Source organism: Ammospiza nelsoni, chromosome 8 (assembly GCF_027579445.1).
Source record: "Ammospiza nelsoni isolate bAmmNel1 chromosome 8, bAmmNel1.pri, whole genome shotgun sequence".
Lineage (NCBI taxonomy): Eukaryota > Metazoa > Chordata > Aves > Passeriformes > Passerellidae > Ammospiza > Ammospiza nelsoni.
The window spans coordinates 18,465,761-18,492,906 of record NC_080640.1 but is presented as its reverse complement, the minus strand read 5'-3'; the positions used below and the strand labels follow the sequence as shown (position 1 = coordinate 18,492,906).

The 27,146-nt window shown below is 42.4% G+C and overlaps 4 protein-coding genes across 15 annotated transcripts in view; 3 read left to right on the top strand and 1 right to left on the bottom strand.

Annotated features, from left to right (window-relative positions):
- The window catches only part of LOC132075972 (WASH complex subunit 2-like), a 34,527-nt gene extending 32,289 nt beyond the window's left edge, over positions 1-2,238 (bottom strand). For 4 of the 9 annotated variants that reach the window (XM_059476777.1, XM_059476773.1, XM_059476778.1 and 1 more), the window contains exons 1-3: positions 2,086-2,184; positions 1,784-1,888; positions 1,244-1,408 (exon numbers count right to left, since the gene is read on the bottom strand). In XM_059476777.1, the coding sequence (XP_059332760.1) occupies positions 1,244-1,408; positions 1,784-1,888 (270 nt within the window). In that variant the 5' untranslated portion in view covers positions 2,086-2,184. Of the gene's footprint in view, positions 1-1,243; positions 1,409-1,783; positions 1,889-1,967; positions 2,009-2,052; positions 2,186-2,232 lie in introns of those variants that run through there. The other 5 variants (XM_059476770.1, XM_059476775.1, XM_059476776.1 and 2 more) reach the window with 3 other exon arrangements.
- A 6,304-nt stretch (positions 2,239-8,542) lies between these two features.
- Positions 8,543-12,742, top strand: LOC132076239 (beta-microseminoprotein-like). Its single transcript, XM_059477213.1, has 4 exons — positions 8,543-8,668; positions 11,022-11,121; positions 11,434-11,536; positions 12,387-12,742. The coding sequence occupies exons 1-4, from the start codon at positions 8,666-8,668 to the stop codon at positions 12,514-12,516; spliced, it is 336 nt and encodes a 111-aa protein (XP_059333196.1). The 5' UTR covers positions 8,543-8,665; the 3' UTR covers positions 12,517-12,742.
- Positions 12,743-15,196: 2,454 nt separating this feature from the next.
- LOC132076280 (beta-microseminoprotein-like) lies at positions 15,197-17,798 on the top strand. The gene is made up of 4 exons (XM_059477283.1): positions 15,197-15,316; positions 16,004-16,103; positions 16,480-16,582; positions 17,445-17,798. The coding sequence occupies exons 1-4, from the start codon at positions 15,314-15,316 to the stop codon at positions 17,572-17,574; spliced, it is 336 nt and encodes a 111-aa protein (XP_059333266.1). The 5' UTR covers positions 15,197-15,313; the 3' UTR covers positions 17,575-17,798.
- A 2,381-nt stretch (positions 17,799-20,179) lies between these two features.
- LOC132076352 (beta-microseminoprotein-like) lies at positions 20,180-23,221 on the top strand. 4 transcript variants are annotated; one of them, XR_009418891.1, is made up of 4 exons: positions 20,180-20,374; positions 21,062-21,200; positions 21,477-21,579; positions 22,410-23,221. XR_009418891.1 is itself a non-coding variant. In XM_059477393.1 (4 exons), exons 1-4 carry the CDS (start codon positions 20,372-20,374, stop codon positions 22,540-22,542), a joined length of 339 nt encoding a protein of 112 aa, XP_059333376.1. In that variant the 5' UTR covers positions 20,180-20,371; the 3' UTR covers positions 22,543-23,221. The 4 variants fall into 4 exon arrangements, 2 of the variants coding, with proteins under 2 accessions (XP_059333376.1, XP_059333377.1); XM_059477393.1 differs by having other exon boundaries at positions 21,062-21,161; XR_009418892.1 differs by having other exon boundaries at positions 20,282-20,374; positions 21,090-21,200.
- The last annotated feature ends 3,925 nt before the right edge of the window (positions 23,222-27,146 follow it).

Here is a 27,146-nt window from a genome sequence, read left to right as displayed (position 1 = left end):
ATGCACTGTTTTAACATTCCCAATGTAAAACTGCTCTAGACACCTTCAGAGTGAAACCTGTAGTTTACTTAGAGGCTGTCTACTTTAGTTTTCTGTTATTTAGTAGCTTTTCCTCCCATACTCACAGAAAGGGTTCACAACAACCCTCAACCTTCAGTTTATTCCGATGATCCCTCACATCCAGCAATCTTTTATAGGAACAAGGAGAAAAAGGGGAATAAAAGATCTCCATGAAACCTGCAAACCTAAATCCAAATCTGAAAGACAGGTGCAGTTATCCCTTGGGAAGAGACGGATCTCTTACTAACTAAAATGAAAATCAGAAATGAAGACCTATTTCTGTGCACCTTAATTTGGGAACAAACAGCTGTAAGCACATGAGATTTAAAACATTTGGTACAAACTGTTCTCACCAGAATCATTATGCTGAACAGCCAAGCTAGGTCAGAAAAGACACTGCAGCACTGACAAAACCCACTAGCAGCAAAAACCCCCAGAATATAAATCCAGTTTTCTTTCCATCTTTTCCTCTGCCACCACCTTTCCAATAATAATAATGCCATGATGAGACACCTATGGCCCGAAATAATGCTGATCAAAACAAAACACTTGATAAAACTCACAGTGCTAAAAACCCTCCAAAATCTGAAATACTATTAAAGCTCTCCATCTTAATTAGACACATCTAGTGATACAATTCTGCAACAGGCTTTCGAGTCCAGCTTTATCTTTCAAAACAGAGATATCTATAAAGTGGCAACATTAACCAGAAAATATGCTTGTCAAGACCACATGAAGGGGACAACTACCTGCAGGCCAACACCTTTAATACCAAATGCTTTTACAGTAAAATAACACCATTAAGCAAATTTACAGCATTGTATAACATTCTTCATATTTAGATAAGTAAGGCAGACAAATGCTACATTCCTGCAACTTGTGAAGATAAACCAAGAAATCCCAGAATTCCCAACTCATTCATAGTTCTAAAACCAAAACTCTTATCTCCTGGTTACATATCAGCAAGGAAGGAAGGTATTGCTGAAAAGGCAAAGGGAGCCTGAAAGTATTGGATAGTGCATCACTCACAAGGGAATTAGGATATCTTTTGACAAAATACAATTAAAAGTAATTTCATCCCTAAATCAGCATCAGACTTGCCAGAAAGCTAAATCACTCCTACATTAATAGACAATGACAATGTTTGAAGTACAAGTTTAATGTTGTACTAGAGCACACTCACATTCTCTATGAACTGTGTGTTGGACAACATAAGAAAGTCATTGAAAACATTATGAAGGCGGCAGTCGGTAGCTTTTGTTTCACTGATCAAGCCGTCCACCTGTTTTTTGATTTCGTGTGTCCTGGAAATGGTTTGCTGTGAGAATTCTTGTAGAAAATGCAGAAGCTGTTGGCAACAACAAAGGAAAGCAATAGTCAGCATCCAACTCTTTTTCCTTTTGGCACCGTTTGTGAGACAGGCAGAACTGATCACGCACTTCAGCTCAGGACCAAAACACGCGCACGTTACACTGAACCGCTCCCACGCACACACAGGACAAGTCTCAGCCACTTCGTTCCGCATCTCCGTTCGAGCCAAGCCCTCACTTCAGTGTTCCTGCCCGGACCGCAGGGTTAAAGCACCGAGAGAGCGGCCGGGCCCGGGGGCTGCGCTCTTCCCGCGGCAGGCCCGTCTCCCGACCCCCGGCCCCGAGCCCGGGGAGGCCGCGGCCCCGCACCCCTCCGGTGCCGGGTCAGGCCCGCTCCCGGCCGCACCGCTCACCCCGGCGTCCGAGGCCAAGGACCAGCTCTGGCTGCTCTTGCGGATCTCGTCCAGCGACCAGGGCCGCTCCCACACCGGCGCCGGCTCCGCCACGTCCCCGTTCATCTGCGGGAGAAGGACGGTGAGCAGCGGGGCCGCCGCCGGTGCCGCGCCCGGCCCGGTCCGGTCCGGTCCCGCCGCTCACCCTGGGCCGGTCCCGCCGGTGCCGCTCCCGGCCCGGCCCGGTCCGGTCCCGCCGCTCACCCTGGGCCGGTCCCGCCGGTGCCGCTCCCGGCCCGGCCCGGTCCGGTCCCGCCGCTCACCCTGGGCCGGTCCCGCCGGTGCCGCTCCCGGCCCGGTCCCGCCGCTTACCCTGGGCCGGTCCCGCCGGTGCCGCTCCCGGCCCGGTCCCGCCGCTTACCCTGGGCCGGTCCCGCCGGTGCCGCTCCCGGCCCGGTCCCGCCGCTCACCCTGGGCCGGCGCCGCCGCTGCGCGCGGTCAGCTGAGCGCAGTCACGTGACCCGCCCCGCCCGTGCGCACCGCAGCGCCGGCAGGGGGCGCCAGGCGGCTCGCGCGGACCGTTGGGCGGAGCCACCGCCTCCCGTCCTGTCCCCTCCCATCACACCGCCTCCCGTCCCGGCGTGTCGCGTCCCATTCCGTTCCGTCCCACCCCATCCCCTCCCCTCCCCTCCCGTCCCGTCCCGTCCCGCCCCGTGCTACCCTCTCCGCGGGAATCCCGCGGCGGGTGCGGGTCCGGGTCCGGCCGCCGAAGCTGTGTCCCGGCTCTGACCCCCATCACGGAGAGACGGGACAGGAGGTGCCCTGTAAGGGACATGCCCTGTACGGGACAGGAGGTACCCTGTACGGGACAGGAGGTGCCCTGTAAGGGACAGGAGGTGCCCTGTAAGGGACGTGCCCTGTACAGGACAGGAGGTGCCCTGTAGGGGACAGGAGGTGCCCTGTAAGGGACGTACCCTGCACAGGACAGGAGGTGCCCTGTAAGGGACGTGCCCTGTACGGGACACGAGCTTGGCCGCCCTGCGCAGCCGAGCCGGAGCAGGGTATGCGCACAGCATTCCCCGCTGGAGCGCTGCACCGGCCCCACCTGGTGCCCAGGCTTACCAGTGAAAAGGAACCCTTTCCTCCTATTTTTCTCACTGAACTAAGTGAAAGGCTTACCATGAGCCAAGTAAAATCTCCTTAGTTTTAAAACTGTGAGCCTTAGTAAACCCGTGCCGAATTCCAGGATCTGCTAGAAGAAAACACACTAACACGAACAAATACACAGTGCCAATCACCCAACCGGTAATCAATTCTCCCTAGGCCTTTTGAGGTTAAACACCCGCCACTAGCTTCCCCTTTTCTTGCTATTTTTTTTCCAATTGATTAAAAAGCCTTGTCATACCACTGTATTTCATATGATCTTTATTACAAGTGAAATCACAAGAAAGGAAATGACAATAAAATGACCTGTTCTTCCAGGTGGTGACTAAATAATCCATTGGCATAATCAGACCTTTATATTTGCACATGGAGTTTATTTATTTCTTGAACTTGACTACATCGATACCACTCATGAGGAGCCAGGGCACTGATTCATCTTACTTGGATTCTCAAATAAGAAAAAACATGCAAGATCTCCAAGTTCTTATATATTGATCTAATGGCTACATTCAAATACTGGAAATACATTGCTAGGTAAGGGATACAGAAACTTCTAAATGCAAAGTATCATAATACTCCTTTCAACTCTATTTTTCTGTGATTCTGGGACAAGACACCATTACTGAACTGGCTCAAATCTTCAAACCTAGTAGAATTTAAAGAATTTAAATTTTAATATACTGATAATAAAACAGGAACTAACAAAGGACAAGTAGAAAAATACTAGCCTAGCCTAGTTTCACAGAAATATAAACATAAATATAAAATTATTCTTAAAGCCTTTTAGTATTTTGCTGTAGTTCCTTCCTCCACAACATTCCATCAGCCAGAAAAGCTTGCCTTTGGTTACTTTCCATATTCACTAGCATGTGAATTCCCTTTGCTGATAATGCAACAGTTGATAATTTCACAGAAATTTGTGCATTATTAAACATGATATCTCTGTGCTCTTTGTGCACTGATGCTGCAAAATGTTGGGTCTTAGCATTGGGCAGCTTCAGGTCTGGGGGTCTTGCAGATCAGTTTCCATAAAAAACCCAGCATGGCAGCTACATAGAACCTGAGTGGTTCCTAGAGGAAGCTGTTTATTTATGATACACCAGTCTCTGAGCCAAGAGGACTATGAATAGCACAACAAAAATCTGCTTTCTAGGAGTCCTGTCCTAAACATTTCAGACAGGGTTACAAAAAGCATTTCATCCTAAAATTCCTTTTAGAGAGAAATGTAGACAGGTTCCATATATTAGAGACAAGCAGCAAGAAAAATCACTGAGGAGATCTTGCTGATCCCCTCAGAACTCTCTAAATGATTATGTGACATAAAGCTATCAAAATTCACATATGTCATCAGGGACTAATCTGCAGATTAAGAACCAGAACATGTAAGACTGTACAGGGCTGAGGTCTCTGACACCCATGAAGCCATGCCTTATTCACAAACATTTACAAGGTAAAGAGAATACCACCATGAGCTTTCCCAATAGCTAACAGAAAGTAAACATGTTTTTATAACCTTAGAACAGGATGCAAACATAAAAAAGGTCAAATTACAATTAAAAGCTAAGCTTCTGCATTCCATGGAAAAGAACCCCAACACAATTTGTGCATTGTTCTTCATTTCCCTGGACACTCCTTGCTCTCTTGCTCAGTAGTGCTGTATGTCTTGGTATAGAGGCAGAGAGATGTGGTTGTTTAGCTCTGAAATTTTCAGAATTCCTCATTCTCCAAGAGATAGTCCCAGCACCTGCATTATCTGCAGGCTGCAAAAAGTCTTGGGGGCGACAAGCAATGTCAGGGCTTGAAGATGCCTCAGACTCTGGTGCACAGTGTAGAAAGGAGTATCTATAGCTAGAAGTACATGTGCTGTCGCTGGACCAGCAGAGGAGTCTGAAATCTCCAGAGGAACTTCCCCCTCTGCCTGGTGTTCATTGCTGGTTAATGCAATGACAGAACACACTGCTTGCCTATTACTGTATTTATTCATTTCAGGGAATTCAGAATCAGTTTTCCTATAAATAAGTAATTATAATGCCCAAGAAATAAGCAACTATGATTACCCATGTCACCTAAAAAGATCTTGCTATATTGATTCAAGTTATTTACTGCAATAAGCTGTGCAAGCAGTAAACAGCACAACAGCTAACCCTATAAATGAACCTGGACTTGGACACATGGCTTCATTGATTCGCGGTTTGATCCTTCTTTGATCTGGAAAGTTCATGTCTGGTGGTAAAATCATGGGCTTGGAGAACAGGCATTATTACTCTGGAGATCCTTGGTGAGGTGTAGGAATACCTACTTTGTCAGGAATAGGGAAACTTGACTTCTGTGCTGTCTCTGGTTTCTGAATTCCTCCACGTCATAAGCTCTGAAACTTGAAATCTCTGACAGTTAAAGGAGTCACCAAAAATCATGTATCAACTCAGCGTCAGAATGAAGAAATAAAAAAAAAAGTTCTGAATCACAGTCCCATGGTTTTCTACTTTAGTCTTTTGTAAAGCTTGAAACTCATAGGACTGATGAAGCAGTGCTACCTTCCCACTTTTGCAAACAAATCAAGAAATGAAGCTTCTCATACTAATTGAGGTATCATAGTTGATAAAGAAGATAGAACCAGGATGGCTGTGAACTTCTGTTCCAGGTTAGACCCAGGAAAGCCTTGCACCAAGTATGTGCTTGAGAGCAAAGAGTGGCTCCACTGCAAACAATGGAACTATCCAGAGGGCTCAAACTAAGGATATACATTAGTGCTTTGCTTGACCCAAGCCCTAAGATCTAGTTTGAAGGCTGCAGAAATTAATGGGAGTTTTCCAGCTTTCTTCAAGTAGGTTCAAACCTATTTAAACTAAAGATTGTGTTTCCAACATATTGGAGGTTTAGTTATGTGCATGACTTAATGTGCAAATATTTATCTGCATGATGTATGTAAGTTCCATAGAATCAGGAGTGAACTTTGCAAAAAACTTATTCTCTCACTGAGTATTAACCTACCACAAGGACACCAGCTCTTTTGATGGAAAATAAGAACACCAAATCATAGAATGGTTTGGGTTGAAAGGCACCTTAAAGATCCTCTAGTTCCAACCTCTGGCCTTTGGCAGGGACACCTTCCACTAGGCCAGGCTGTTCAAAGCTCCATCCAGCCAGGCCTTAAACACTACCAGGGATGGGGCATCCACAAGTTCTCTAAGCAACCTGTGCCGCTGTCTGACCACACTTACAGTAAAGAACTTCTTCACAATAACAGTTCTAAACATGACCTCTTTCACTTTAGAATGATAAACCCTTGTCCTGTCACTGCCCTCCTCATTTTTCCTTTAATTCTCTGTTAAGAACTCTGCATGCTCTGGCAAAATTAGTGCAGTGCTATGGAAGCAATTATCCTGGAAAAAAAATTGTATTGAAAAGAGGAATCCACTGGAGATGTAGCCAGATCTAAGACTTTAGGAAGGGACTAAATTCTTTTAAAGCAACATCTGTGTATGCTCAGGCAGGAGGTTGAAAGGCACCCAGAAGTGTCAGCCTACAGCAGACAGCCCGCAGCACAGCTGGCAGGGCCCCAGCATCTTTGGCAAGAAATCATTGGCAGAAGAATAAGGTGTTGTGCCTAACAAACACCTTGAAAGCAAAATCAGTCTTGCTTTGAGGTCTCTATCAAAAAGCCACAAAAGAACTGGCACCAAATTTCCTGTTCAGCCCAGGGTGACCTGGGGGTAGCAAAGCCTGCACACAGCAAGTGAAAGGATGGGAATGGCTTCACAGCGGTACAAGACATAGGATGGTGCACATCACCCATGATTTCTCTACATGTGTATGAAAGCTTTATATCAAGAGATACACAATCATCACGGATAGAGTTTGCAAATAATATTTAATGTGCCAAATAATAAATAAGTATGGTCATCCTAATGGTGAAATAAACTGTGCTTTCTTAGTTCGTGCTTTAGGTAGTTTTTTGTGGGTTTTTTTTCATTTGGGAGAAATAGGATTTTTAAAAAACTCTGTAAAGCATAAAATTTGTATTAACTACAGTGCCCCTGAGAAGAATTTAGGGATGGAAAGCAAGTGTCCGCTATCTAGAACAATATGGTTCAGTTTAAGACAGCTGATGAAGAGCCTGGACACATATACAGGAATGGCATTATGTCCTTCATACTGTCTGAGGTTGTTCCTACAACACTTACATGCTTTTACACCTTGTTTTATATTCAGATTTGAAATGAGATACTGTCAGGTTGGAGACTGTGCAGAAATGGGTGGCATGAATAAAAATAAATTTGTGCTACAGGACTAAAGATGAAAACTGCTGTACTCAGCTGAGAAAGGTTTTAAGCTAACTCAACGCACTCTAAACATGGACAAGATGAAGAGCTGGATGACAAAGTACTGTTATCTACCATGCCAGAATCAAAGGATGAGAAAGGATATTTATTCAATTTTCCAATGAAAACATGACTATCATTAAATTGAAATTTTAAAATGTAGTGATTATATCAGAAAAAAACCAAAAGTCAGGTGTTTAGTTGGACAATTGAATGCTTAGGAACTTTTCATCAATTATGCCTTTCTTACTAAAGAATTATCAAACCTGCACAGACTTCAGATTTAGCATTTCCTCCAGGGAGCTCCAGGAATTCGGTTGTGTTGTATTTTAATTTCTTTTGCTCCTGCTGAATTCTTTGGGTCAAATTAGTTATTATTAGTATGCAGCAATATATAGTGCACAGGAAAAAATGACAATTTTTCTTGCCATCTGAAAAGCATATAACTCTCTATTTAATTTACTCTAAAAAAATAAAGTCCCAAATGATTCACCTTATTTTTTCAGTCTCTAAACTTAATAACCATAGGCTAGACTGTAGCTGATAAGTCTCCCACAGGAATGAGTTTCAAGTTGCTTGGCAGCATCTGTAATGAAGTATTTTAAATGTAGGTAGGGCCACAGGTGGATAGTTCTTTCTGAAAAGAGGTTGTAGGAACAAGAGAAAGCAGAGTACTTGATTAGCACTCCGAAGTTTATCACTTCTTGGGAAAGTGCACATTCAAAAGTGATCTAACACTCTACTGTAATTATTCAGGTCAAAGCCAGAAGAGTTCCACGGGAATAACAGCAGGGTTTTGATTTGAGAGGAATTTTTCATTATGGTGGAGAAGAAAGAGATTTTGTAATGGGATCAGCTAAGGTCTCAGTGTTCAGAGGGTTTGATCCTGGTAGAGGCCAAGCACCTTTGTTATCTTTCAGTGCACACCCCAGCACTGACAGTGAGGATGCAAAGATCTGGCAGAAGCTCCATTTGCTATTAACACCAAATGCACCACTCAGTATGTTCCAGCCCTCTGATGGCAGGCAGGATTTGGCATGCATTTCTGCCCCACCTAAAAATCACCTGGCTGGATAATGCTGTCTACAGCTTAGCTATCAATATTTGTTTCCCATCAAAAAAGTATTTTTTCCTAATCATAATTCTTCCGAGGAATTCCAAGTCCTGGAGTCAGCAATTTACCCAGGTCGGTGCTCTACAAAACCAAACATTTTCCCATTGCCAGCTGGAAAAATTTCAGAGATTTCTTTGGATGTTACAAAATACCTGTATTTGCATGGAGCAGGCTTTTTCCCCTCCACCTAGACTTGAATTGCACAACATACAGGCAGCATAAAGTATTTGCTCTCTGATTCCACATAAAGAACTTCAGCTTTCTCAGGAAACCTAGAGCTCTTTGGAAGCCAAGCATTCCACAATGGTAAGTCCAAGGTTTAGATTGGTTTGAGTGTTTTTGTAATGGGGATACAGATAGGTATTTGCTTTAAAACTGCAAAAGGAGAGTATTTAAGAGAACCATCTAGTTACCCATTTGAAATGTGGCTACATTGTATTTCAAACCTGTAAGATGCAAAGACAGGAAGACACCTCTTGGAAGATTACTGTGAATTTTGCTCTTTGCATTGGAATTCTTTGCAAGAAGCTGTACAGTCTTTCCTTGCTGTTATCCTTTCCTCAGAAATGTTTGTGAAAATATTCAGAGTTTTGCAAACATTCAGGGCTATGCTTTTAAAACTTATAAATGTGAAGCACAGTCTAAAATATTGTTGTTTTGCAAAGAAAAAAAGTGTGTATATATATATATTGTCTGTGTATTTTTTCTGTTCTTCATTTTGATCCCTCAAATTGTGTCCTCTTCTAAGTCTTCGAGCCTCCAAATGTATTTGCAGAATCTAAATCAACAGTTAGGTAATGATAAATAGACCAACAAAGTCCTATGGCCTGGTTCTCCTGTGATTTGTGCTCACATAATCCCAAAGGCACAGACATCAAGAAGTGCCTTTGATGAGCATCTCAGCAATGGCATAGGTTCTACAGAGGAGGCAGCAGTGCCTGTAATATATGTTGATTCATAAGAGGGGAGAAATTTCCATTTGCTTCTTTCTGTGTTTAAGCTTTATTGCCAAGTTTCTGTAACTTAGCTGACAAATCACTTGCTTGTTGCAGCATAAAGCACATTCAGAAACCTGATTGAACACCAGAGACTTCCCCTTATGTTTGTCTTTAGTTTCAGTGGAAGGTCTTATATTTTGATCTTTAGAGAGATGAGCATGTCTGAGCTCATGTGACTGGCAGTTCTGGGTGTAGCATAAGGAAAATGCTAGAGGGAAAAAAGATAAAATATTATCGTAAGACAGCACAACACATGAGGAATTTTTTGTATTTTTTATAAAGACAGGAGTGACATGGCATGGAATATCTGTGTTCTTGCAAACACCTAACTCAGGCACCATGGAATAGCACACTTTAGGAGTTTCAGTCTTTTCCTTTATCTTCTTTCATTCTGGCTGTGGTGCTCAGCATGACAGCTGTCTCTGTTCTAGCCTAAAGCATCAGGAACTCCACATCACAGAACCACAATGAAAATGAAGCATTTCCCCCTTCCCAGACCACTCCATAAACCCTCCTCTTCCTTGCTTTCACTATACCTTAAATGTCTGTCCATAATAAAGGAGGAAATCAAGGATTAAAATATCAAGTATTTCCACAGCAGACAGAGGAGTTTCTCATTGGCTCACCTCCTCCCTGAGGCTCAGAAACTTTCAATGTCTTACGGCATTGTGATTCAAGTAAGCCAAGCCTCTCACTGCTACTTTAAACCCTGTTTCAAGCAGCAACAGTCTCAGCAATATCTTCCAAAGTTCAGAACAGCAACTTGGAAAGCTCTACTCATTTCAAATCCTTTCCTGTTAGTCTGCAAATGCTATCAAGAAAAATTTTAATAACATCCTGCATCTCTTCTCAGTCTCTGGCTATTCTGAAACTTTTCCTTTACATTATTCAGCTGAAGCAACTCATCAAAATAAATTTGTGCTCTCTCCTGCTTCTCTAGTCCCTCTGTTTCAGTAAAACAATCATTACAAAGACATGCAGACCTTTTCTAAAGAAGTTCTGGATGTTCAGCAGGTCCCAGGGCATGTAGCTGAAAGCTTCTTTAGATGCTGTTGCCTCCGCGAGAGAAAAGGAGGTGTGTCCTGTGTCAAGTCCCAACTGTGTCTGCATGGTTTGACAAGATGGCTCAGGTGATGCTACGTACAATGTTCAGCACTCAAATTTTGCCCAAAGACATACATTTATCTCTGTCTTCCCTGACCAGCCACCTGTGCCAAAAAACCTACTGGAATAGATTTCGATCTGAGATCTCCTCTCCATTGCAAAATGTGAAGCAATTGCTGTACCCAGAAGTGAAGTAATGGGATACTCAACAAAGATTTGCTAGAGAAAGAGCCAAAGCTGACTCAAAAGCAATAAATAAAGCACTGTCAAGAGCTTGGCAGGGCTCTCAAGTTTATAATACCACTGAAGTTTTCTGTGAGTTTGAGAGACTGTATTTTGGCAGGGAGTGATGCTGCTGACATGGTAATATCATGCCGTTTTGTATCTTCCCACCTAAATGAAAAATGCAGGGAAATATCTGGAGTGTACTTTTCCACTATTTTCATATACACATAAGGATATTTCTAATTTTGATTCAGGTTCAGTGACAGCTTTTTAAAAAGAGAGCAAATCAATGAGGATTAAAATGCATGGCATGAGACTGTGTTCTTTTACAGAAGAGCTTTCTGGCTTTCCTTGTTGCAATGGGCATCCTAGTGACCCTGGGTGATGCACACTGCTGGAGTAAAATTCACAAGCCAGGGGAGGCCAAAGATGGTAAGAACAAGGAAGATCCTCTGACCTGATTGCTCTGTGGTAACTTGGCTCTCTGTGGAACTGCCAGGAAGGGCACAAAATACAAGGGAGGGGACAGACAGTGCAAAAACAGAAATAGGGGTATCCATCAGCAAGTTGCTAAAAGTTGGGGGAAAATAAAGTCTTCCCCTAGGCTGTGTATGGTTGCAGCAATATTAACACTGGTTGTAGCAGGCCACTGCTATTCCAGCACATGGAGCCCATTCAGGAGTTGACATCTCCTTTAGGTGAAGGCTTTAAGAACCTGTTCTATTTTGCTGCTGTCTTATGCAGGCTGTGTGATTAATGGAAAACTGTATCCCTTTGGATTCATTGAGAGGACAGAAGATTGCTACGCATGCAGCTGTGGCGAAGATGGAATGGAATGTTGTTCCCTGTAAGTTTGAAATTCTTGGTACCATCATTGCCTGTAGGATGACCACAGCTTTCCATTGCTGGGGATAAATGGGATTGTAAGGGCACAAGAGAGCTTTTTCTCACCCATGTCACAGAGCTTGTGAAAGCCTCATGCAGGTCTTTTTGGCATCCTTAGCTGTGTTTGCCTTTCCTCATTTTCTGCTGACTGGGAGTGGACACAAACCCTTCCAGGCACATCCAGTTGGTGCTTGTCTTTAATTTTTAAAGGAACTTGTGAACCCCTCTTTCACTACAGTTGTCTTTCATTAGCTGTGGAAGTGGGGGTAGGTGACTTAAGTGAAGTTTCCCTAAAGAGCTTCTGGTGATCTGAATCCCTTTCCTGACGTGCTTTTCTCCAGTGAATATGCTAACATACAATGACAAGGCTCTGCTCTGAAGTATTTCTCCAGCCTTGTCCTTTCCTTCTCCTGCTTTCTCAAAAGCCCAACATACCTCAATGATGATCTTTCTCTTTATTCAGAGGGAGCAGTCTATCAGGGAGCAGCCACCACATCCTACGCAAAGTATAAGTAATGAAAAATTAAAGGAAAAAAGAGAAAGGTTGCCAAGCCCATGCTTATGTCACTGCAGAGTGCTGTGCTATAAGTGCCTTTGCTAGTTCTGAGCATCCTGGAACATCTTCACAGTGCAGTGCACAGGGCATCATTTGAGTCTTTGGATGCTGCAGCTGTGTGGTGCCCAGCAAGCTCAGCTGCCCTTAGGCATGGTTTGACCTGTCTCACTGAGCAGCAGTTCAAGCTATAATGACTGAAGTATTGAATCTTTTATTGCTCAAAAGTTAACATTTGCTTTCTCTTTGCCTCTGACAGCTTCCACACTCCTGTTGCTTATGACAAAAAGAAATGTAAAGTTGTCTTCAACAAGAAGCGCTGCAACTATGATGTGGTGCAGAAGAACGACCCCTCTAAGACATGTTTTGTCTATTCTCGTGTGGGCTAACCCCTGCTCCAAACCTATCTGCATTGTGGAATTCCTCTGCTTCCTACAGGTGTTAGCCATCACAGAGAAGCACGATGATATAGGAAAATCTCATAAGAGAGCACTTCAGTAGCTGCCTCCTAAGTGTTGCAATTAAGCTTACAAAATGCATAATCAGAGAGAGTACCTCATTTCTGTCCTGATTGCATTTATTGGCTACAATAAACTGAGATGAAACATCCATAAATGATTCATATTGATGTTAAGCTTTTTGCAGTGACATGGGGAAATGCCACCTTCTTGGACAAAGAAATGCATTTGGTTCTCTACTCTGACATGCTGTGCACCATCACCCTGGCACAAGCCACTGTCAGGCTTTCCAGGTTCTCTTTTAGCCAGGTGTCAAAATCCATTATCATTTGGAAGTGATGCACTATTTGGGACATGCTGTACCATGGCTCCTCTTCAGTGTGCACAGACTCTTGGTAAGGCCTGTGCTGCTAACACCTCAGAAAAGTCAGTGAGGATGAGAGACCATCATCCCCTTTCTCCCATTTTTCCCTTGTTTTCATCAACATCATCCCCCATCACTGGCAGTGACTGCTCATGTGCATTGCCCACTGTGACCAGGCCTGTGGTTTAAAGCAATGCTAAGCTTTAAACTCTGGTACTCTGACTTGTCCTCTGCCAAGCCCTGATCCTGAATGTCTGCACACACTGTGCTGCTTTAGTGGTTCTTGTCCACTTTGAGAAAGGGATCTAGATCAGCCTGTGGAGATGTGCTTCCTCATGGCAGCAGAGCTGGAGCTACTGAAAATGCAGATGCCTTTTCTCTCTTCAGTACAGCAACTCCCCACATTCACAGGGGAACGAAGCTCAGCTTCAAAGCAGGGCTTGGAAATCAGATCTCCCACCTGGCAAAATCCCTAGGGTCCTAAATCTGCCCAAATATCTGACCAGACAACAAAACCCTGTTAAACGTTTCCTCTACATGGAGGCCTCCACTTCAGAATTGGATATTAAAAAGCCACAACAGTCTGTAGTTACCTGTTCCATGGTTTGATAAGAAAGACTCCTTCCAAAACACGTGGATTGTTTAGTGAATTTCCATGATCACAACAAATCTTCTGTCTTGTAATAGTATGAGGTTACACACAGGGGAGCATTCATAGTGCAGGGATCCTCATTTGGCCCCAAATCAAGAGTCAATCTACATTTATCCAGCAGGGGTATTTCCTTCACAAGACAATCAATCACAAGACAATCTGTCTCTGTGAGCATTTATTAGAATCAGAAAGGTTTAATGGGGTGTATTTTGTCTGGCTTTGGTGATTTGCTTATGAACTTTTTTTAAAGGTTTCTAAAACCTGCAAGTAACATACCTTGGATTGGGGAAAAAAATCCAAGTATTTTGCAGGCACTGGTATTACATGCTTCACCTTTTTAAGTTGTCTGTGCTGCAGGCTGGGTATCAGCCTGCATAGCTCTGTGTTTCTGTACAGCTGGTTCCTGTAAAGATGAGAAATGTGAGAGGCCAGACTGAAGAGTCAGCTCAGCTTTTCCGAGTATAAAGATTCACATTTACCTTCTTAAAATCTTGACAGCCATTCACTGATTCCATCCCATCATTCCTCTAAATGGAGCATGTGAATACAAATGTTCTGATGTTGCTTAACAAACTAAATTAAATCTTGCCCAAAAGAGTTTTGTGTCCTGCAGGAGAGGAACAGTTTTGAAATTTGTCCTGAATGACTTTTCTAGTTTTATGCTACTTCCTGTCAAAATTACAGAGAACACAGCCTCAGCTGATGCACCTGAAGGAAAGTTCTTGCTTACAGAAAAAACAGCCACAGCTTCTAAGGGAAGTTGTGTTTTAACATGGAGGTCAAAGACTTCCTGCCTAAGTAGCCACTGCATCTTGAGAAAATATGGTTTTCAGAATTTATGCGGTTTTTAAAACTTTATTTGTATAAATAAAGAATTTAATGGAATCAAAACTTGGATTTTCCTGAGAGATTACTTTTTCGTGTGAAGCACTGAGAAGTGCAGACATCAAGATTAATATCCAGCTTGTTGTAGCCTGGAACCGTGCCATGTGACATTGAAGTATTTCAGAATTCCAAATATTTTTCCTAGCAAAGCATCACAAAAAAGGAGAGAAACTATTTCTTCTAAAATCTATGAAAATGAGTTTGTTACCTTAGAACTTATTTTGGTGGACAAGAAGGAGAATTCTTGTAATGGCATCCAGCTTCAGCTAAGGTCTCAGTGTTCAGAGGGTTTGATCCTGGTAGAGGCCAAGCACCTTTGTTATCTTTCAGTGCACACCCCAGCACTGACAGTGAGGATGCAAAGATCTGGCAGAAGCTCCATTTGCTATTAACACCAAATGCACCACTCAGTATGTTCCAGCCCTCTGATGGCAGGCAGGATTTGGCATGCATTTCTGCCCCATCTAAAAATCACCTGGCTGGATAATGCTGTCTACAGCTTAGCTATCAATATTTGTTTCCCATCAAAAAAGTATTTTTTCCTAATCATAACTCTTCTGAGGAATTCCAAGTCCTGGAGTCAGCAATTTACCCAGGTCGGTGCTCTACAAAACCAAACATTTTCTCATTGCCAGCTGGAAAAATTTCAGAGATTTCTTTGGATGTTACAAAATACCTGCATTTGCATGGAGCAGGCTTTTTCCCCTCCACCTAGACTTGAATTGCACAACATACAGGCAGCATAAAGTATTTGCTCTCTGATTCCATATAAAGAACTTCAGCTTTCTCAGGAAACCTAGAGCTCTTTGGAAGCCAAGCATTCCACAATGGTAAGTCCAAGGTTTAGATTGGTTTGAGTGTTTTTGTAATGGGGATACAGATAGGTATTTGCTTTAAAACTGCAAAAGGAGAGTATTTAAGAGAACCATCTAGTTACCCATTTGAAATGTGGCTACACTGTATTTCAAACCTGTAAGATGCAAAGACAGGAAGACACCTCTTGGAAGATTACTGTGAATTTTGCTCTTTGCATTGGAATTCTTTGCAAGAAGCTGTACAGTCTTTCCTTGCTGTTATCCTTTCCTCAGAAATGTTTGTGAAAATATTCAGAGTTTTGCAAACATTCAGGGCTATGCTTTTAAAACTTATAAATGTGAAGCACAGTCTAAAATATTGTTGTTTTGCAAAGAAAAAAAGTGTGTATATATTGTCTGTGTATTTTTTCTGTTTTTCATTGTGATCCCTCAAATTGTGTCCTCTTCTAACTCTTCAAGCTTCCAAATGTGTTTGCAGAATCTAAATCAACAGTTAGGTAATGATAAATAGACCAACATAGTCCTATGGCCTGGTTCTCCTGTGATTTGTGCTCACATAATCCCAAAGGCACAGACATCAAGAAGTGCCTTTGATGAGCATCTCAGCAATGGCATAGGTTCTACAGAGGAGGCAGCAGTGCCTGTAATATATGTTGATTCATAAGAGGGGAGAAATTTCCATTTGCTTCTTTCTCTTTCCAGAAGAGCTTTCTGGCTTTCCTTGTTGCAGTGGGCACCATGGTGACCCTGGCTGATGCAGGCTGCAGAACTTCACTTCAGGTTCCAGGGAGGCCCTTCAGAGGTAGAAACAAGGAAGATCCTCTGACCTGATTGCTCTGTGGAACTGCCAGGAAGGGCACAAAATACAAGGGAGGGGGAAGACATTGGAAAACCACAAGCAGGGGACTCCAGCAGCAAGATGGTAAAAGTAGGAGAAAAACAAAGTCTTCCCCTGGGCTTCTTCTGGTTGCAGCAATATTCCTGCAACTGGTGGTAGCAGGCCACTGCTATTCCCGCACATGGAGCTCATTCAGGGGTTGAAAGAGTAAAACCCAATTAATTGTATTTTACTATTGCTTGGAATTCCATTTTCAGAATAGCTGAAATAATTTTTAAGCTCTTCTTTGTTTAGGTCGAAATTTAAAGAACCTGTTCTGTTTTGGTGCTGTCCTATGCAGGCTGTATGTGGAATGGAAAACTGTATCCCTTTGGACACATTGACAGGACAGAAGATTGCTACAAATGCAGCTGTGATGAACGTTCAATGGAATGCTGTGACATGTAATTTTGAAATTCTTGGTACCATCATTGCCTGTAGGATGACCACAGCTTTCCATTGCTGGGGATAAATGGGTTTGTAAGGGTACAAGAGAGCTTTTTCTCACCCATGTCACAGAGCTTGTGAGTGCCACATACAGCTGTCGATTGTTTCTATCCTTAGCTGTGTTTGCCTTTCCTCATTTTCTGCTGACTGGGAGTGGACACAAACCCTTCCAGGCACATCCAGTTGGTGCTTGTCTTTAATTTTTAAAGGAACTTGTGAATCCCTCTTTCACGACAGTTGTCTTTCATTAGCTGTGGAAGTGGGGGTAGGTGACTTAAGTGAAGTTTCCCTAAAGAGCTTCTGGTGATCTGAATCCCTTTCCTGACGTGCTTTTCTCCAGTGAATATGCTAACATACAATGACAAGGCTCTGCTCTGAAGTATTTCTCCAGCCTTGTCCTTTCCTTCTCCTGCTTTCTCAAAAGCCCAAAATACCTTGATGATGATCTTTGGCTTTATTCAGAGGGAGCAGTCTATTAGGGAGCAGCCACCACATCTTATGCAAAATGGAAATAATGAAAAAGGAAATTATGAAAAATTAAAGGAAAAAAGGAAAGATGCCAAGCCCATGCTTATGCTACTGCAGAGTGCTGTGCTACCAGTGCCTTTGCTAGTTCTGAGCATCCTGGAAGATCTTCACAGTGCATTGCACAGGGCATTATTTGAGGCTCTGTGCAGCTGTTGGGTACTCAGCAAGTTCAGCTGCCCTTAGGCACGGTTTGACCTGTCTCACTGAGCAGTATTTCAAGCTATAATGACTGAAGTATTGAATCTTTTATTGCTCAAAAGCTAACATTTGCTTTCTCTTTGCCTATAACAGCTCTGCCACGTCTTTTGATTATGACAGAAAGAAATGTAAAGTTGTTTTCAAGAGGAAGTTCTGTCGCTATGATGTGGTGCAGAGGGACGACCCCTCACAGCCATGTTTTGTTGTTGGTGCTGCTGGCTAACCCCTGCTCCAAACCTCTCTGCATTGTGTCCTACGGATGCTTTGACACCCCAGAGAAGCACGATGATATGGGGAAATCTCATAAAAGAGAGCACTTCAGTAGCTGCCTTCTGACCTCCTAAGTTTTGCAATTCAACTTATCAGATGCATAATCAGAGAGAGTATCTCATTTCTGTCCTGATTGCATTTATTGGCTACAATAAACTGAGATGAAACATCCATAAATGATTCATATTGATGTTAAGCTTTTTGCAGTGACATGGGGAAATGCCACCTTATTTGACAAAGAAATGCATTTGGTTCTCTACTCTGACATGCTGTGCACCATCACCCTGGCACAAGCCACTGTCAGGCTTTCCAGGTTCTCTTTTAGCCAGGTGTCAAAATCCATTATCATTTGGAAGTGATGCACTATTTGGGACATGCTGTACCATGGCTCCTCTTCAGTGTGCACAGACTCTTGGTAAGGCCTGTGCTGCTAACACCTCAGAAAAGTCAGTGAGGATGAGAGACCATCATCCCCTTTCTCCCATTTTTCCCTTGTTTTCATCAACATCATCCCCCATCACTGGCAGTGACTGCTCATGTGCATTGCCCACTGTGACCAGGCCTGTGGTTTAAAGCAATGCTAAGCTTTAAACTCTGGTACTCTGACTTGTCCTCTGCCAAGCCCTGATCCTGAATGTCTGCACACACTGTGCTGCTTTAGTGGTTCTTGTCCACTTTGAGAAAGGGATCTAGATCAGCCTGTGGAGATGTGCTTCCTCATGGCAGCAGAGCTGGAGCTACTGAAAATGCAGATGCCTTTTCTCTCTTCAGTACAGCAACTCCCCACATTCACAGGGGAACGAAGCTCAGCTTCAAAGCAGGGCTTGGAAATCAGATCTCCCACCTGGCAAAATCCCTAGGGTCCTAAATCTGCCCAAATATCTGACCAGACAACAAAACCCTGTTAAACGTTTCCTCTACATGGAGGCCTCCACTTCAGAATTGGATATTAAAAAGCCACAACAGTCTGTAGTTAACTGTTCCATGGTTTGATAAGAAAGACTCCTTCCAAAACACGTGGATTGTTTAGTGAATTTCCATGATCACAACAAATCTTCTGTCTTGTAATAGTATGAGGTTACACACAGGGGAGCATTCATAGTGCAGGGATCCTCATTTGGCCCCAAATCAAGAGTCAATCTACATTTATCCAGCAGGGGTATTTCCTTCACAAGACAATCAATCACAAGACAATCTGTCTCTGTGAGCATTTATTAGAATCAGAAAGGTTTAATGGGGTGTATTTTGTCTGGCTTTGGTGATTTGCTTATGAACTTTTTTTAAAGGTTTCTAAAACCTGCAAGTAACATACCTTGGATTGGGGAAAAAAATCCAAGTATTTTGCAGGCACTGGTATTACATACTTCACCTTTTTAAGTTGTCTGTGCTGCAGGCTGGGTATCAGCCTGCATAGCTCTGTGTTTCTGTACAGCTGGTTCCTGTAAAGATGAGAAATGTGAGAGGCCAGACTGAAGAGTCAGCTCAGCTTTTCCGAGTATAAAGATTCACATTTACCTTCTTAAAATCTTGACAGCCATTCACTGATTCCATCCCATCATTCCTCTAAATGGAGCATGTGAAAAGAAAGATTTACATGTTGCTTAACCATCTAAAGTAAGTCTTGCCCGAAAGGGTTTGTTGTTCTGCAAGAGAGGAACAGTTTTGGAGTTTGTCCTGAATGACTTTTCTAGTTTTATGCTACTTCATGTCAAAATTACAGAGAACACAGCCTCAGCTGATGCACCTGAAGGAAAGTTCTTGCTTACAGAAAAAACAGCCACAGCTTCTAAGGGAAGTTGTGTTTTAACATGGAGGTCAAAGACTTCCTACCTAAGTAGGAACTGCATCTTGAGAAAATATGGTTTTCAGAATTTAGGCATTTATTAATTTTTTTTTTTTTTTGTATAAAGAATTTAATGAAATAAAAAACTTGGATTTTCCTGAGAGATTACTTTTTCGTGTGAAGCACTGAGAAGTGCAGACATCAAGATTAATATCCAGCTTGTTGTAGCCTGGAATTGTACCATGTGACATTGAAGTATTTCAGAATTCCAAATATTTTTCCTAGCAAAGCATCACAAAAAAGGAGAGAAACTATTTCTTCTAAAATCTATGAAAATGAGTTTGTTACCTTAGAACTTATTTTGGTAGACAAGAAGGAGAATTCTTGTAATGGGATCCAGCTTCAGCTAAGGTCTCAGTGTTCAGAGGGTTTGATCCTGGTAGAGGCCAAGCACCTTTGTTATCTTTCAGTGCACACCCCAGCACTGACAGTGAGGATGCAAAGATCTGGCAGAAGCTCCATTTGCTATTAACACCAAATGCACCACTCAGTATGTTCCAGCCCTCTGATGGCAGGCAGGATTTGGCATGCATTTCTGCCCCATCTAAAAATCACCTGGCTGGATAATGCTGTCTACAGCTTAGCTATCAATATTTGTTTCCCATCAAAAAAGTATTTTTTCCTAATCATAACTCTTCTGAGGAATTCCAAGTCCTGGAGTCAGCAATTTACCCAGGTCGGTGCTCTACAAAACCAAACATTTTCTCATTGCCAGCTGGAAAAATTTCAGAGATTTCTTTGGATGTTACAAAATACCTGCATTTGCATGGAGCAGGCTTTTTCCCCTCCACCTAGACTTGAATTGCACAACATACAGGCAGCATAAAGTATTTGCTCTCTGATTCCACATAAAGAACTTCAGCTTTCTCAGGAAACCTAGAGCTCTTTGGAAGCCAAGCATTCCACAATGGTAAGTCCAAGGTTTAGATTGGTTTGAGTGTTTTTGTAATGGGGATACAGATAGGTATTTGCTTTAAAACTGCAAAAGGAGAGTATTTAAGAGAACCATCTAGTTACCCATTTGAAATGTGGCTACACTGTATTTCAAACCTGTAAGATGCAAAGACAGGAAGACACCTCTTGGAAGATTACTGTGAATTTTGCTCTTTGCATTGGAATTCTTTGCAAGAAGCTGTACAGTCTTTCCTTGCTGTTATCCTTTCCTCAGAAATGTTTGTGAAAATATTCAGAGTTTTGCAAACATTCAGGGCTATGCTTTTAAAACTTATAAATGTGAAGCACAGTCTAAAATATTGTTGTTTTGCAAAGAAAAAAAGTGTGTATATATTGTCTGTGTATTTTTTCTGTTTTTCATTTTGATCCCTCAAATTGTGTCCTCTTCTAAGTCTTCAAGCTTCCAAATGTGTTTGCAGAATCTAAATCAACAGTTAGGTAATGATAAATAGACCAACATAGTCCTATGGCCTGGTTCTCCTGTGATTTGTGCTCACATAATCCCAAAGGCACAGACATCAAGAAGTGCCTTTGATGAGCATCTCAGCAATGGCATAGGTTCTACAGAGGAGGCAGCAGTGCCTGTAATATATGTTGATTCATAAGAGGGGAGAAATTTCCATTTGCTTCTTTCTCTTTCCAGAAGAGCTTTCTGGCTTTCCTTGTTGCAGTGGGCACCATGGTGACCCTGGCTGATGCAGGCTGCAGAACTTCACTTCAGGTTCCAGGGAGGCCCTTCAGAGGTAGAAACAAGGAAGATCCTCTGACCTGATTGCTCTGTGGTAACTTGGCTCTCTGTGGAACTGCCAGGAAGGGCACAAAATACAAGGGAGGGGAAAGACAGTGCAAAAACAGAAATAGGGGTATCCCGCAGCAAGATGGTAAAAGCAGGGGAAAAACAAAGTCTTCCCCTGGGCTGCTTGTGGTTGCAGCAATATTCCTGCAACTGGTGGTAGCAGGCCACTGCTATTCCCGCACATGGAGCTCATTCAGGAGTTGACATCTCCTTTAGGTGAAGGCTTAAAGAACCTGTTCTGTTTTGGTGCTGTCTTATGCAGGCTGTATGTGGAATGGAAAACTGTATCCCTTTGGACACATTGACAGGACAGAAGATTGCTACCAATGCAACTGTGACGAACGTGCAATGCATTGCTGTACCATGTAAGTTTGAAATTCTTGGTACCATCATTGCCTGTAGGATGACCACAGCTTTCCATTGCTGGGGATAAATGGGTCTGTAAGGGTACAAGAGAGCTTTTTCTCACCCATGTCACAGAGCTTGTGAGTGCCACATACAGCTGTCGATTGTTTCTATCCTTAGCTGTGTTTGCCTTTCCTCATTTTCTGCTGACTGGGAGTGGACACAAACCCTTCCAGGCACATCCAGTTGGTGCTTGCCTTTAATTTTTAAGGAACTTGTGAACCTCTCTTTCACGACAGTTGTCTTTCATTATCTCAGGAAGCGAGGGTAGGTGACTTAAGTGAAGTTTCCCTAAAGAGCTTCTGGTGATCTGAATCCCTTTCCTGACGTGCTTTTCTCCAGTGAATATGCTGAACATAGAATGACAAGGCTCTGCTCTGAAGTATTTCTCCAGCCTTCTCCTCTCCTTCTCCTGCTTTCTCAAAAGCCCAAAATACCATGATGATGATCTTTGTCTTTATTCAGATGGAACAGTCTATCAGGGAGCAGCCACCAAATTGTATGCAAAGTGGAAATAATGAAAAGTTAAAGGAAAAAGGAAAGATGCCAAGCCCATGCTTATGTCACTGCAGAGTGCTGTGCTGAGCATCCTGGAAGATCTTCACAATGCAGTGCACCGGGCATCATTTAAGGCTCTGGAAGCTGCAGCTGTGTGGTGCCCAGCAAGCTCAGCTGCCCTTAGGCATGGTTTGACCTGTCTCACTGAGCAGCAGTTCAAGCTATAATCACTGAAGTATTGAATCTTTTATTGCTCTCAAGCTAACATTTGCTTTTACTTTGCCTCTGACAGCTTTTTCATTCCTGGTTCTTATGACAAAGAGAAATGTAAAGTTGTTTTCAACAAGAAGCGCTGTCGCTATGATGTCCTGCAGAGGGATGACCCCTCACAGCCGTGTTCTTCTGGCTTTTCTGGAGTGTTGTAACCCCTGCTCTAAACCTCTCTGCTCTGGGGAGTTTCTCTGCTTCCTACAGATGCTTTGCCATCACAGAGAAGCACGACATGGGGAAATCTCATAAGAGAGCACTTCAGTAGCTGCCTTCTGACCTCCTAAGTGTTTTAATTTAGCTTACCAGATGCATAATCAGATAGTGTCTTATTTCTTAATATTAGTTGTGAAAACTTTTTGTTTTAACTGATTTATAGATGTTTAGTTAACTTTTTAATTAAATAGGATTTCATTCTACTAGTTTCCTTTTTTCAACCTGTATTTATTTATTTTCAAATTAGACCCTTATTACCTGTAAGGTCCCAAGAGTTTCTGTATAATCTGGGCGCCAGTTTTCTTACAGATTATGATGACTTTCTTAGTGCAAGAAGATTTTGAATGTGAACAGCTCAGCACAAACAAGAGCTGGCACTTGAGAAGAAAGAAAATTAATTCTCATGGGTTTACCCGGCCAAGGAAATGTAGAGCCTTGTCTCATAGACTCCAGAGTATAAACTGTATTCACTGACACCCAAAAATTGCATGTAAATGTTTTTAAAAAGACATTTTTAGTCTCAAGGTGCAATTGTATTGGTTTTTCTATTACTAGTGTAGCTGGTAATACTGAAACTTCCTTTTTTTTTCCCCTCTAAATAAAACTAATTTAGCAATGAAACTCAGGAGTCTTTCATCTCCCTTGCTCCAAGCTGGGAAATGCTCAAGAACATTGGCCACAGGTGATTTTTACTGGTTTGGGATTTTTTGTTCATGAGATTGTCCATCTGCAGGAAAGTAGATTAATACATCACTCATCCTCTGAATTTTTTATTATTTTTGCACCACCAAAAATTAATGAAATGTGTAAGGCAGAAAGAGAGAGGTACCAATTCTGTTTTCCATCCTTCACAGAAATGAGACAAAAGAAAACCTTGTTGAATTTTGCTAACTTCCTCAAAAATCCCATCAGAAATTCCTCTCCAAATGAGAAATATTTTTGTGTTGGTAAAACACTGGAGAATAAGTTTTTCCTATTTTTATATCCACAGGTTATACCATACAAAAGCTCCTTAGAAACAACCCATTATTGTCAGAGTGGGTCCAAATTTCAGATTCTAAAGATTTTATAGCACTCAAATTCAACCTGTTGACACCTATACCACACATGTATTTAATCTGCTGCATATTTCACATTTTAAGGATTTCAAAAATAAAATGCTAGCTGTCATTTTGTGAAAAAAAAAATTACATGAAACTTGTTGTATTTTCTACCCTGTTTCAGGTGGCCATTCCTTTTTGCTTTCTCAAAGAGGGGGAAAGCAATTCTCCTAGCCCCAGTTTGCTCTCAGAAAGTGATACATTACTTTCAAGAAGTACTCCAAGACATTGTGGGGGTGTTACAGCAGGGTTTCCTGGGCTTATTCTTCACACCACTGCATAGTGCATACTGTTATTACAAAAGAAACAGTCCAAGAAAAATTCTGGTAAAACCTGCCAGAGATGCAAGTCACAAAATCTCTCATGGTGTTCTGTTCTAGTTCCTGCCCATCTCAATCAGACAGGAAGGGTGTAGGACTAGAAATGGCAGGAAGCAGAATTTGACACATTACAGAGGAAAACAGCAAAGAAAAAAGAGAAGAGGTCCCAAAAGCCAAGACATTCTTTGGATTTGGCGGAAGAATTCTGTGGTTGCTCTCCCCATCCCAGTCTGTTCTGAGACCTGCAGCAATAACTTCCAACCATGGCATTTAGTCTTCGTGGAATCAGTAGCTAACAGGTTTAAAAATGGAAAAAAGAGAGCTGAAATATAGTGTAGGAGGGATATACACAAAATTAACTGAATTTCCCCAGAAATAAGTTTAAAGGATGCTGAACTAAATAACTGTTGGTATGAAATAGAAGTTAAAACTTCTTTCATTTTGTGCATGCATGGGCAGCTTGTGGGACAGATGAGCAGATAATTTGCTACCTCCTGGAGGAACAAAGGCACACTCCCAATGCCAGAGTGGCCAGAGCAGTGTCCACTGTTGCACCACGTAAGTTCTGCAAAAGCAGAGGCACTACTGGACAGAGCTACAGCAATGCTCCAACCTGCCACCCTTCCTACATCTAACTCCTGAAGTCATGGCTCCACAAAAAGTCTTTCTCACATATATATGGTTTTCATTTGCTTAATCAGCTGCAGGGTCAAGATAACAAGCTGTGTTTGGAATCACTGTGGGTTTTTTAATTTGTGGAATACACCTTTCTCTCATTATTCTGGTTCACTGAAGACTTCTCAGAATTTTTTTACTACACATCTTGAGACGGAAGGTAGGAGTGCAGGATATTTAACTTTTCCCATAAGCTAGAGATACCTTTATTTCTGAATCTACCACTCCTATTAATTTTGATTTACTGCCTCTGGACTTTTCTTGGTGGTACAGTATCTGTGGCCATCTCCCTCAGTTCTACCCACACTTCAGAGATGGAGGTTGCCTTGTTGCAAGCATGGCCTGGTATTTGTGATTGGCCCTTTAGATCTTTTTGTCTGTCCCTATGTCCCTTGCTTAGCACTGATCCTTCGTCCTGGGATCATGATCTGACAGGATTTTCCAGGCTAGCTGAGAAATTATCACGTGTTTTAAAAATGCATTTGCACCAAGATAAAAAACTAGGTGTTTCTCATCCCACTAAAACTGCATTGAATTAAAACTGAAATTCAGCTCGGGGACGGGGACTTGGCTACACATGGAAGAAGGCAGGTGTGTTCAGATCAGAGAAGAAATGATATTATTGTCTCAATCTTGGGTCACACAGGTTGAATTGAAGTCTCAATTCAAGTTTCTGCTCGGCCATCTGTTACCTGGGACAAATTGCTCGCAGTGCCTGTGTAACTTGCTATAAAATTTATACAATTCTTTGATAATTCCTGTCCTGGGAGAGATCTGAGGGCCTAGGCTTTGAGATTTGTGGGTATATGAACCTCAGACTTAAGAAAAGTGTCTCCACCAGGATAAAACTTCCTTCTACCACCTTTACAATATGTTCTTGTGTAAACAGTGCGCTGTATATTTTAGTGTTTGCATGTGCCTTTCCTAAACACAGTTATCCTTTCTCACACACAAATGTGACAGACCTTAATAAAGTAAAACCAATGTACATTATACACAACGTTGTCAGTTTAATGTCAAGAAGAGTTTATTTGTAAAATCATGTTTACTTATGATCTGTGAGCTGAAATGCTTCATGCTTCCTCTTGTTCTTCCCCTCTCAATAGTGGTGATAGTCAACATACTGGGTTTAGTGACTAGATACACAAACTGCTGTAATGGGTCCTGCACTTACTCTCCCACACAGGAACCTCACATTCTTGATCCCTCTCAAGAATCTGCCTGAGAATTTGCCTGAGAAGCAAAATATTGAATGCCAAGTACATAACATGCAAGAAGAAAAAAAATTAAATAGCTCAGTAATTTTAACAGAATAAATGCAGTGCAATTTGATGGTCCTTTTATTCCAAAATATCATGGAACATTTGTTCCAGATCACCTCTGAGGACATGGAGTGGAGGAGCCAATACCTTGAGCAGGATTCTATGCTACTTGCCACAGTATTGTCAGCCTAGAGAAAATTGTTACTTCTCAATACCTAAAGGTTACAAAGAGCCAGCACGAAAACCTAGGGCACATCCTTAGGCATCTCACAGGTGTTCATCAATTAGGTCAGGCAGCACAGGAGCAGGACTTGAGAAGGGATGCTGTGAACTCTCTCCATCTTGACTGAACCAGCACCAAAGGCATCTTTGGCCTAGGATCAGGGATCACTGTCCTACTGTGCCTTTCCCCCTCCCCTTTAAATGGAAAATGAACAGTCTGAAACACTGACAGCATCCCAAACCACAATGCTGTTCAACTGGCTTCATACAGATTTCTGGGAGATTCAAAGGGGATATGTGGACTGTTGATTTCAATATTGAAATTCCTAGGACTGACATGTCCACTCCACTGATTAGGAGTCAAGGGTATGGTAGTTATCCTCCATTTCAGGGCAGGGTGTAAATCAGCACTGCCGAGTCTAACTTACTATGGACAGGCTGATTGTCACAGCTCCATCAAACACCTGCAAGCACTGCATCTCTTTTCTGTCATCCTGAAGAGTGATAGTCCAGTAACTTTAGGAAAACCAATTTACCCAACTTTCTGAGTTGAAAGCCAGCTAAGATGTCACTGGAAGTAGTGGTCTCACTGTGACCTGCTTTGCACTAATTCTGGCCTTCTCTCATGGACCTCCTGAGCTACCTCTCAGCTCTGGAGTTTGGGTAGAGGATGTGGAGTAGCCAACCCAACTTGGAGTTCTGCCTCTACTCCCAAAACCACACAAGAAGTCACCACAGTTATGCAGGCAGAGTAATTAATTCAGGTATTGCAAACTGTGCAGCTCTGGTAACAAGGGATAAGCTTCATCACCAAGAAGAGCCACAAAGTTTGAAATACTTGCACCTTGTAGGTGAAAGCTAAGCAAAAGGAGACCATACTGGACCTCTTTGCTATCAAATTACTGTCCTTGGAAAGTGTGTCTGCCCCTGACATATACAGCGTCTGCAGAAAAGGAGCAGTTTCTCA

Excerpts from the sequence above, each read along its gene's own strand:
- LOC132076239 (XM_059477213.1), top strand. Across the intron at positions 11,122-11,433 it reads GCCAGGGGAGGCCAAAGATG|GCTGTGTGATTAATGGAAAA; the intron begins GTAAGAACAAGG and ends TGTCTTATGCAG. Across the intron at positions 11,537-12,386 it reads GGAATGGAATGTTGTTCCCT|CTTCCACACTCCTGTTGCTT; the intron begins GTAAGTTTGAAA and ends TGCCTCTGACAG.
- LOC132076352 (XM_059477393.1), top strand. Across the intron at positions 21,162-21,476 it reads TCCAGGGAGGCCCTTCAGAG|GCTGTATGTGGAATGGAAAA; the intron begins GTAGAAACAAGG and ends TGTCTTATGCAG. Across the intron at positions 21,580-22,409 it reads GCAATGCATTGCTGTACCAT|CTTTTTCATTCCTGGTTCTT; the intron begins GTAAGTTTGAAA and ends TGCCTCTGACAG.
- LOC132076280 (XM_059477283.1), top strand. Across the intron at positions 16,104-16,479 it reads TCCAGGGAGGCCCTTCAGAG|GCTGTATGTGGAATGGAAAA; the intron begins GTAGAAACAAGG and ends TGTCCTATGCAG. Across the intron at positions 16,583-17,444 it reads TCAATGGAATGCTGTGACAT|CTCTGCCACGTCTTTTGATT; the intron begins GTAATTTTGAAA and ends TGCCTATAACAG.